Source organism: Triticum urartu, chromosome 4A (assembly GCF_056163025.1).
Source record: "Triticum urartu cultivar PI428250 chromosome 4A, HENAU_Tu73, whole genome shotgun sequence".
Lineage (NCBI taxonomy): Eukaryota > Viridiplantae > Streptophyta > Magnoliopsida > Poales > Poaceae > Triticum > Triticum urartu.
This window is the reverse complement of record NC_141876.1, coordinates 525,592,786-525,604,453: the sequence shown is the minus strand read 5'-3', so window position 1 is coordinate 525,604,453 and position 11,668 is coordinate 525,592,786. Positions and strand designations below refer to the sequence as shown.

Genomic DNA, 11,668 nt, shown 5'->3' with positions numbered 1-11,668 from the left:
AAGGTTCATCGATTTTGAAAAGTGTTCATTGACTTTGAAAAAAATCATCGAATTTGGAAAAAGAGTTCATCTATTTTGATAAAAAAGTTTGATTTTGAAAAAGAGTTCATCCATTTTGAAAAAAAGTTCATCGAATTTGAAAAAAGTTCATCGATTTTGGAAAAAATGTTCACTGATTTTAAAAAAAGTTCATCGAATTTGAAAAAAGTTCATTGATTTTGGAAAAAGTTCATCAAATTTGAGTAAATGTCTTTCATTTTGAAAAAGAGTTCATTGGTTTGCGAAAAAGTTCATGAAAGGTTTGAAAAGTTCATTGAACCAGGGAAAAAGGAAAGTAGATGTATAAGAAGGATGTGAAAGATGTACTTAGACGTTGGGTGTCGGGGGTGGTCATTGCCTTCAAGCTCGAAGGAGGAGGCTGCAGGTTCGATTGACGCTGTTGCCGAATTACTTTTTCTCTTTTGAAGGCAGAGAAAAACATAGACGGGCCGGCCCATCTGGATCGAAAGGAAAGCAGAGGGGTGTGCGCTGTTTGCGAATAACACCTAAACGGGCGCTTAAGGCGCCGTTTAGGGTTTGCCGCAAACTATCGTGTTCAATCGCATAGGGAAACAATTCAACGATGAGAGATGAGCCGGCACATATTTGAGTGTTTTTACACAGTGCAAGCAAATATGTTTGGGGAAGTTTCATAAGGTTCCCTGAATCAATTTTTTTTTGTTTGTTCTATTTACTAAATTTTCATGCTTTTTATTTTATTCGTTTTTCCTCTCTTTTTTGAAATTTCATAAATTTCGAAAAAATTATAATTTTAAAAAATGTTTTCAAATTTAAAAAATGTTCAAAATTTCTAAATATGTTTGGGAATTAGAAAACACAAAATTTTAAAGAATATATGCTTTTAAAAATGTTCCCATTTTAGTTTTCAAAAATTCTAAAAATATCCTTGTTTTTTAGAATTTCAAAAAAGTTCACGTTTTCAAAAATTGTTTACAAATTCAAAAAATTTATGTTTTCAAAATTGACCATAATTTTGAAAGGTGATCACAATGTCAGATTTTGAATGTATCTCAAAAAATGTTCAGGAGATTTAAAATGTGTTCACATTTTTTTGGAAAAAATGTTCGTTATTTAAAAAAGAATCATATTTTTCAAAAATGTGCATGATTTAAAAAATTGTTCACATTTTTAAAATTTTGATCTATTTTCTAAAATAAATGTTTGCTACAGTATCGTTTGCTTCGCTACAGTGGCACAATCTGCTACACTCCGGTTGCTACAGTACCTTGGGTTCACTACAGTGCGTCCCGCTACAGTCTATGGTATCTGAGGTTTGCTGTAGCGCCGATTTTTTATTTTTGCAATACCTTTGGAGGGAGAAAAAAAAACACCTGCTGGACCGTTGGCTAGACCCGCTGGCACAGTGGGGCGGCCCATTATCGGTCGCTTTGTGCGTCAGAGCGCTATTGGGCGCATTAAGCGCCTAATAGAAGCTCCCTACTTTGGTTGCCTGTATATGGGTGCATGCATTATAAGTCCCCTACATCTTAGTTGTGTATGTTTAGGATGTGGAGGTAATTCGAGGTGACAGTAAAAGTTTACAACTCCTAATTTTTACAAATGACCGGGGATTACGAAGAACCCTTAGCGAGGTCGCGTCCACGGGGAAACCCTTAATTGTCATGAGTTGTAACCCTCAGGGGAAGACTATGATGGTGGCGTGCGTGACACGAAATCTACCAAGAGTAGAACGTGTTCTGTACCGGCTTCGCTCAGTATAATCATCAACAGTGGCTCAGGTATCCGCTTCATGTTATGCTTATGCATAGTAGTACTATAAACCTACCAATGAGGATTTCAGACTCCCTGAGAACGTATTTTCAATTCTGTGGTTTCACCGTTATTTACCATCCATGTCTTTAATTTACTTTTATGCTATTTAGCTACAAGTCATCATTTTACTCAAACATTATTCAAATCTGCCATCACTCTGCTTCAAGTCTATAATTGTCTGCAGGCACAAAGTTACACAATTCTCTACAAAGGGCAAAAGCTTGATTCCTGTGCTCCCTGTGGGATCGATACTCTTACTTTGAAAAGGATACAACTAAACCCTGTGCACTTGTAGCCTACTAAAGGGGGACCATTCCACAGACACGAATGCGGGAGGACGCCATCCAACTGTAGCAGCATACATTTTCACAACAACTCGAATCAACCGGATGAAATTCGGTCAAATACGGCTAGATTTTCATATAAACATAACGAATTTCATATAAAAATGCCGGATTTTCATATAAACATGTCATTACATTTACATCAACTAAGCAGTGCTAGTCTGCCTCTCGAGGTACAATTAATACCTAATCTAAATGGCCGCCCGTTGATCCCTTTGTCTTCCTTTTGTTCGGCAGCCCGATCACCGGACTGCTAGGAGCCTTGGAGGTATATGCTTCAGCGCAAAGCACGGCTCGCTACCCACCGCTCATCAGAGTAGAACTCTCGACTGATGCTTCGGTGGGAGGGGAAGGCGGCGCCTCCGCTTCTGTGGAGCCCATGTGGGATCGACGAAGATCCTCGCAAGAGAAGAACCATGCAAAACACCGGTTGTGCATGCCGGCATCGCCTTGGCGGTGACCTTAATGGGACCCAAGCGGCGGCCTCCTCCCGTGTTCTACTTCTCGATGATGGCGGCGGAACGCGAAGGTGCTGGCCACCGACTCGTCGCTTTCCGCGCACCGGCCTCCTGTCTCTATCTGCATGGCGCGACCGCAAGCACGGGAGGCGCGGTACGACGCGGCGTCGTCGACGGTAGCGACAACGCCCATGTCGCCGTGCTCCCCGCGAGTGCTGGCGTGGAACAACTCGCCACTCCTCATCGAGTTGCCCTGCAGCAGTGAGTTGCTAAACCACACGCCGGCTTGGGCGACAACTCGCTCCATCGGGCTAGGCGAGGGAGGTGGAGCAGCGAGCTACCACGCTCGTGTCCGACGGGCTCGGCGGGCCACCCAGCTGGCCTGCATGCCGGAGAACTGCTCTTCGGAAGACATCGGAATAGTGAAGAAAATGGTGAAAGAGGAGATAGGGAAGCGGCGGAGGGGTGTGATTCTTCCTCGGCGTCTGGCCTCGTTTAAATAGAGGACGGATGAGAGGAGCTCGGTCGACGTTGCGTTTAATGTCTGCCCGCTCATGAACGGATGTGTGGCCAGAGTAGGTTTTTCGGCTTCCATGCGGGTTTAGTGGAGGCGTATGAATACGGTGAGGAGGCATGTTCAGCCGGGCTCTGGATAGCTTTCGTGATTCGTACAGCATGGTCTGAACAGTTGCGGAAGATTTAAGAGTCAGCGTTGGAAATGTCCTTAGGTCCTGGTGCACTCTTGCTCGGCGGCCTAATCCTGTTATGACCGAGTTTTGCTTTATTTGAGGGCTTTCTCATTATTTTATATCGTTTGACCCTGTACTTATGGTTTGTGCTTGATCTATAAAACAGGGGGATTTTTTTTCGTAAAAACCTAGCAGACAATAAATCCAGCTAGACCACGCACCCTTGCATCCAGACGGGACGAGTTCAACTCTCGATAGATCTTCCTTAACAATTCTATGTTTCTTCGGGAACAAGCCATCACGTTCCTTCATGCCGATGGGCGCCGCCGATGTTTAGGACCAGGTGCGGTGATCCGTTCGATTCAAGGAACAGGGGAAGCACATTCTTCCTCAGACAATGGGACGCGGCGAATACCCAAAGCTAACAGTCAAAAAAGTCATGCAAATATCACGCCCTGAAGTGAAACGTCAAGCAAGCACTTTGAAATCGCAGAACGCCGTCCATTTCTTCAGAAAGTGTCAAGCAAATACCGATGAAGAGCCGTTGTTATAAGAAAGAAGAAAATGGACCGGACGTGTCTGCGCGTAGATACAATATTCAGAGTAGCCCTTAAGCCATGCATGGTGCGGCTGCACGAGCGTCCACATGCATGGGCACGCTAGCCCGCCTCTCGTGATGACCATGCCGAGTCCCTCCAGCAAAGGCTATATATACACGGACATTAATCAAACTATCAGAACCAAACCCTCACTGATACAAGAACAAACACATAAGCTACAACACAGAGCTTCCCATCCCAGATCAGCTACGTACAGATAGACAAGTTGGTGAGTTTAATTTGCAAGGGCATCCACATCCAGCGACAGACATGGCGTCGGCTCCAGCTCGAGCTATTGCGGTGGTGGCTCTCGTGTTCGCCTGCTCTGGGCTGGCCATGGCCGCGGACAACGCGCCGACATGGCTGAGGGCGCATGCGACGTTCTACGGCGGGGCCGATGCCTCTGACACCATGGGTAAGTAGCTTATTTCAAAGTCATGTATGGGCCACTTGAATAGTTTTTTTTCAAGAATACGCCAATAGCATACCTTAGTTTTATAGAAGGAGCCAATAGCATACTTTAGCTTTACTAGTTAAAGGCACGTGCTTTGCACGTGTGCGTTCTTAATTAAAAACATCATACATGAAGAAAATTTTAAATACAGACGATGCACTTTGACAAACCTCTTGCCAACTTACAATGTCCGTGGAAAATTTTGATTTTCTTATATTTTCAAAACATGCATAGAGTAATTTTGGTTAACACTTACTCCATCTGTAAATTAATATAAGAGTGTTTAGATCACTAAAGTAGTGATCTAAATGCTCTTAAATTAGTTTACGGAGGGAGTACTTGACAAACTTACAATTTCCCGCAAAAAAAAGAGAGAGACAAACTTGAAGTAAACATTCTCAAAACAGTAAGTTACATCATGGGATTAAAGTTTGTTCAAGAAATAATCATCTCCGCGCATTCTACATCACTTGGATGTACATGGAATGTAATGCATTCTACCTTGCATAATATTTATTGTCAACAAAAAAATGGATATGTGTCGGTCCATATATACTTTTTTAGTAGTCTATATCAGTCCATATACAGTCCTAAAATTCATGGGGAAAACGTGAGAATAGCCTCTTCCACTTGACCTTCTGTTTTTCCCCAAATTTTTATTTGTTTCTATATTTTTTATTTTTAACAAATTTGTTTTTTATTTGAGGGGAGATCGTTGGACCTTCTGCAGGCTAAAATATGGATTTGGGCTGACATTCGGCCAGACGGGCCTTGAAGCCTGCCACTGGGCTAGCTGTATGGAGCCCCACTCAAAAACGCGAACCAGGTCCTCCTGCCTCTGGCTGTCGAGCGGAGTTCTATAAAATGAAAGACCGTCGTTGTCTCAAAAAAAAAAGACTGTCGAGCGGAGCGCCGCCGCGCTGCCGCACCTTCTCCCGTCCCCGCCGACCCGCCGAACGCCGACCCTAGGACTCCCACGCCGCTGGCGCAGCGCACGACCCGGCCATTGAATATCGTGCTGGACTCGCCCAGTCGTCATCAGCAGGCACAGCGGCTCCTGAATTCAGCAGCCACGGCCGCACACAACACACGCCGGTAGGCGGCACACTTCATGCCTCCGAGCGATGGCGCACGTGAGTAGCACCGACCGTAGCATCACTACATCAACATTCGGCATTTAGCAGGCATCAGCATGGTTTGTTCTCCAATTTCGGATTTTATCGGATGTCTCTGAGGGGATTCAATTTCTGATTTTTTTTCCAATTAAAGAACGAAGAATAAGATTGATGGTTGTGATCCTTTTTTTGATAGAGAAGTATGAAAATTGCTGATTTGTAGGTTCCAAAAATAAAGAATAAGCGTGGTGATTGAAACATTTGTGCCCCCATTTGTTGCTTACAAAAAAAATCATATAGTTAAATTGTAATTGTTTCTATGTCCTTTCAATGTAACTAAATATATTGGATGTTGCCAATACTAAGAACAATTTTTAGGTTCGTTGTCATTATTGTGAATTTTCATATCTTGTATTTGTAGCTTCTGCAGGTGTAATTTCAAGGTATCACCATGGCAAGATCCTCTTTGTTGATAACCAGGAACGTGAGAATTGTTTCGATGCTGAAAACTCTGAAGTGAGCACTGTGAAGTATGATATGCACTTGACGCTGGATCATTGCACTACCCCATTGAGTTCGAATATGATTCTGCTAACTCTGATGTAGCGCCAGCATGTAGAAGCTACAACATCTACGCTGATGTTCGTAACCTTCGTTCCTGGTTTATCACCTGTGTAAGTTCCCGAAAATTGGTAGGCAACGCGCTGGTTCTGTTCATGTTCTTGCTGCCCAGGCACATCAGATTAGAATTAGTAATCTATCTATGGATGGGGCATGTCCCTCCATTGTTGAGTTGGTTTGTAATGACTCTGTAATTGATTTCGTATGACTAAAGCAAAATGGTCTGTGCTCCCTTCTGTTGACCGGATGATTCTGTTGTATGTTAAAACTGAAAAATGTCAGTATATTGCATATACATGTGAAGCCCAATGGCTCGGTATAATAAAGAATGATATTTGCTCACTTATGTTGCTGGATTTTTGCTATATGCAATAACTGAAAAAGGAATGGTACATCTATAAGACTTGAGTATTGTATATGCTAGAATAATACCACTGCAAATATATCTTTTGGTACATAATAACTCTCACAGGGACAAGCTAATGACTGAAACCCTATATAACATTATATTTCCTGGGTAGTACTATTTACAGGAATACAACCATATTAGAAACATCACACGGCAATACACATCATGTACATGAATTATACCAAAACATCCCTGTAGACAATATTTTTTGTGCTTTTCCCTGATGGGTCAATATCCTTATTTGGTTTTGCAAGTACTCTAGTTGTTTGTCTTGATATCCCTCTAGACAGAGCGACATAGAGTTGGCCATGAGAGAACACCGGCTCAGGAAGATAGATGCCAACATTTGGGATGGTTTGACCCTGGGCTTTGTTGATTGTCATGGCAAAACTAAGCCGAATTGGAAATTGCTTTCTTTTAAACTTGAAGGGGAGAACATCATCCTCTGAAGGATAGAGAGGAATTCGTGGAAGGAACACTCGCTTCCCAGCATATTATCCGCCAATAATTTCTGCATCAATAGCGTTCTCTTGAAATGCCTTAATGATAAGCCTTGTACCATTGCATAAACCATTAGAAGGATCAAGGTTGCGAATCAAAATAACAGGGCAGTTGATCTTCAATCTGAGAATATGTGGAGGAAGGCCATTAGGTGTGAGTGAATTTAGGAACTCAGGTTGATAGTGATTATGTGGATCATCAACCACTGAGTCAAAACTGTAATAGACCTTTTCTTCTCCAAGAAATCGGTCAATAAGCATATCATTTAACTCATCCACATATTCATTCTTTGTGGAAAGAATTGCACGTGCACTAATATAGGACGGTGAGTTTCCATTTTTGTCCATTAGAGGAAAGATGTCATCAATTAACTTACTAACAGAGGCCTTCAAATCCGTGTAACCTATAACAATTTCTTCAGGCAGGCGCACATATTCTTGACCAATTGATTCCTCTTTACCGTTACCAATTCTAAGGAGAAAATCAGAGAACCATGGATCAAACAAAGCCCTCATATTGCGCCAAAGTTTGATATGTTTTATGTCTTGCCAAAGATAAGACTTCTTTAGTGTAGCATCTGTAATTTGTGCTCTAGTGCCATGCCTCACCACTGGAAGAACCTGTCTAAAATCACCTCCAAACACTACTACTTTTCCTCCAAAGGGTGATCCACAACCGGTGATATCTCGCAGGGATCTATCAAGTGCCTCCACAGCTTGACGCTTTGTCATAGCAACTTCGTCCCAAATTATTAAAGACGACCTCGTGAGTAATTCTGCAGTTCCACTCTGTTTACTGAAGTTGCACATGCTGTCATCCTGAATATTAATGGGAATTTTGAACCTGGAATGTGCTGTTCTACCGCCAGGCATGATAGACGCAGCAATGCCTGGCGTTGCTGTTGCGATAGCTATTCGCCCCATCGATCGCACTTTAGCGAGCAAAGCCTTATAAAGGTACGTTTTTCCTGTACCTCCCGGACCATCTATGAAAAAAACCATACTCTTCTGGTGCAAGACATGAGTCATTATCTCATCAAAAGCAAGTCACTGCTCATTGTTTAGCTTGTTATACAAATCCAAGTGTTCCTGCTCAACCTCAATAAAAATCTCATCATATAATTCTCTCCAATCTAAGCTCTCCAAATCATTATCATCCAATAAGCAGGGCAAGTCAAAGTTCTTTATGTCCTTTCCCATTGAATATAACAAACTTCTAAGATCTTTAAGCACCATCTGATCAATTACTTCAGAATTTACATTTTCTCTTCGAAAATCATCACCCATGGCTTCAAAATGCTTGTCCCACAGTTCACGGACATTTTTTACCTCGCAGAAAACTAAAATTGTTGCAAAAAGTCTTCTAAGTGCAGATGACATTTGAAATGCCGCAGCCTCGCTGAGACAATCAGAAATACTACGATCATCCTCAATTAGACCCCTTCTCTGTGCAGCCTCTCTAAATGTCGAGAAAATAACACCATCAACAGTTCGTAGATCCTCAAATGATTTGGCTCCCCTCACGTGATTTAGTAGTATCCTCAAATAATAACGCTCTCCTTCAGCAGGGTGCGCAGACACAAGTCTACCAATCTGAATTCGTTTCTGCTTGTGACGTCTCCAATTCTTGCAACTGCTATCCCACACAAAATATTCTGGAAACTCCTTGTACAAGAAATTCCTTGCAAAAATATCAACAGAATTCATTCTAAAATATTCACTAAGCATTGTTTTTGAAGATGATTCTCTGCGTAACACGCTATCCAAATTATCAGAATCTTCATAATGCACAAGATGCATATTTGGCAAATGGACCTGTAACTACAAAACTGGAGGTGACATCTCACTTAGATTGAAAGAATAAATCCTCCATATAGCCTCTGGAGGTGATATAAACCTTGCATCCCTATATTCGCGAATCTCATCAATAAAAACATTATCTCCTCTGGACTCAATGACAAAGGATGCGCGATCATGACCTTTGTAGATGTATTTAAATAAATATTTAACGGCCTTAATGCTAGAGCAAACTTCTACATTTATATGGCAATTATATCGCATAAGTAGAGATGGACTATAAGGAACAACCCATCTATTATCCAAGACCGCACCCCTAATGCGAACTCGACAACCATCATCCCTCCGTCTATAAATTTGATATGAGTCCTTTCCTTGTAGTGTTGTCTCTGAGAATGTCCGTGGATAATGGTATCTACAACTTCCATTTTCCATGCAAGTATTCTTACTATTGAGAACTCCGCATGGTCCATGCATCATGTGCTTAATAACTAAAGCATGCAGTACAGGGTATTTGTCTTTATCTGGGATCTATGCTGATATTATCTCATCATATTGATCTGGATTAGTAATCTTGCAAGTTGACTTCAGAATAATTAAGAAGTGTGCATGCGGTAGGCCTCTCTTCTGAAATTCTATTACATGAACATGTGCAACAACTTCACCAAATAATTTCCTCTTGAATAAAAGATCTTTAAGATCCTCCAACTTTGCCTTGAAGACCCGTGCTACCAAATCTGGACGATCTTGTGGCGATTGACCTGGTTCCAGCTCTCTAGTTATCTCTTCCCATTGCGGGTTGCAAGTCATTGTAATGAATAAGTCTGGCTTTCCAAACCGTTGGACCAATGCCATTGCATCTAGATACCTTCGGCGCATGTCTCTTGGTCCTCCAATAAATTTTGGGGGGAGCACAATACGCTTTCCAGTCATGCATGCACGTGTCTCACCGGCTACAACACTATCAACCAATCCTTGATATAAATCTGCACGTATGAGAACCTGAGTTGACTGTTGTAAATAGAAAGCCAACCTTATTGATTCAATCTTGATGTACATATCAACAATATACTGTTGAGTTAATCTCTTTCCAAATAGTAAGACGTTGAACTCGCCATCTCGGATTTGTAACTTATAACAATAATATTCCCTTGGTGATACACAAGAACCAGAGCTCTTTTCCACTCCTGCATTCAAGGCAAGTTATGGTTAGATAAATGAATCTGAAACAAAGTAATCAAGCAAAAAAAACTTGAAAAAAAAAACTTGCCTTCTTCGCTGAGAGCATCTGCTTGATCATTTCTCTTCCTCTTACCATGGGGAGCAACTTTTGGTAAATTCAGGTTCCATCCAACTTCCCCATTCGGGAAAAAAAGTGGATATGACAATGATCATAGCAACCATGGTATGCTTTTATGTATTGTGGTTTGTCCGATTTACCGTAAACCATGATACTCCTGTCAAAATAACTTCGAGGATTATTTCCCTCGACCCAAATTGCTGCTACTTGTGATGTTGTCGGAGCATTATATACTCTTTGATCTAAGGCAATATTTGTGTTGAGCTCAATATTATATTCATCAAGGTTTGGAATAGAACCAAGGTTTCTAAATATTTGTGCATAAGGATTACTTGAAAGTATATTCACCAACTTCCGGATCAGAGTTTGGTCAAGGTTTGGCGAGTGAAGAAATCTTTGTTGCAAATCTGCATCCGTGTCATAGAAGTATAACTGTAAATGCTTGGGGCCATCTTCTTTTGGAACCAACTGGCCAATACGGTGATAAATTTGGCCCTGTGCGCGAAAGGTGTATACTCCAGACCTCCTATTGCAGAATCTTTGGTCCAAGATCACACCAAGAGAGGTAAAAGAGAAATGAGAATTGAAGTACCGTATATGATCTTGGAAGTATTTTGCATTTGGATCCTGGCTCGTGTACAACTGACGCAATTCATCAGGAACCACTGGGGTTACTATCTTTACTTTTCTATTCATGTAACAAAATGTTGGCGTCTCATATTGGAACCTTTTCGCATTGCAATGTCTACAGTTGGGCACTCGCTCTAGAAAATGATAGCCACGGGGCAATTTATGATATATATGATCATATGGATCTGCTTGTATGCATTTTGTGACATGCTTTGGCTCTTGATATGATTCAAAGTCAAGACCTGTGTTTTTCAAAAGTAATTTAGTAAGTATTACAAAAATTGAGAATCATTGATGAAAATATCAGTCAATACTTACATGGTCTATTATACATTAGACTCTCATCATCCACATCATCGTACTCAATGGAGTCTTCAGTATTTGCCAGATATTCTGTTAAAAAATTATCTCTAGTTGTCAATAGATGAAATACTTGCTATGTGCAAAATATAATTAAATCATTGTTATTTATGACTAACATTACCATGAATGGCAGGAAAAGAATCCTGGGGCACATAAATGAGGTCTTCATGCAAGTTGTTTGTGACGCCCCCGATTTGACCGTACACTAATCATGCACGCAAATGTGTACGATCAAGATCAAGGACTCACGGGAAGATATCACAACACAACTCTACAAATAAAATAAGTCATACAAGCATCATATTACAAGCCAGGGGCCTCGAGGGCTCGAATACAAGAGCTCGATCATAGACGAGTCAGTGGAAGCAACAATATCTGAGTACAGACATAAGTTAAACAAGTTTGCCTTAAGAAGGCTAGCACAAACTGGGATACAGATCGAAAGAGGCGCAGGCCTCCTGCCTGGGATCCTCCTAACTACTCCTGGTCGTCGTCAGCGGGCATCACGTAGTAGTAGGCACCTCCGGTGTAGTAGGGGTCGTTGTCGACGGTGGCG

The 11,668-nt window shown here is 41.6% G+C and overlaps 1 protein-coding gene and 1 pseudogene across 1 annotated transcript; both read right to left on the bottom strand.

Moving 5' to 3' along the window:
• Positions 1 to 7,016: 7,016 nt before the first annotated feature.
• On the bottom strand, positions 7,017 to 7,946 carry LOC147976396 (uncharacterized). The gene has a single exon (XM_087520846.1). The coding sequence runs from the start codon at positions 7,944 to 7,946 to the stop codon at positions 7,017 to 7,019; it is 930 nt and encodes a 309-aa protein (XP_087376972.1).
• A 1,442-nt stretch (positions 7,947 to 9,388) lies between these two features.
• LOC147976395 (uncharacterized) lies at positions 9,389 to 11,285 on the bottom strand (annotated as a pseudogene).
• Positions 11,286 to 11,668: the final 383 nt, after the last annotated feature.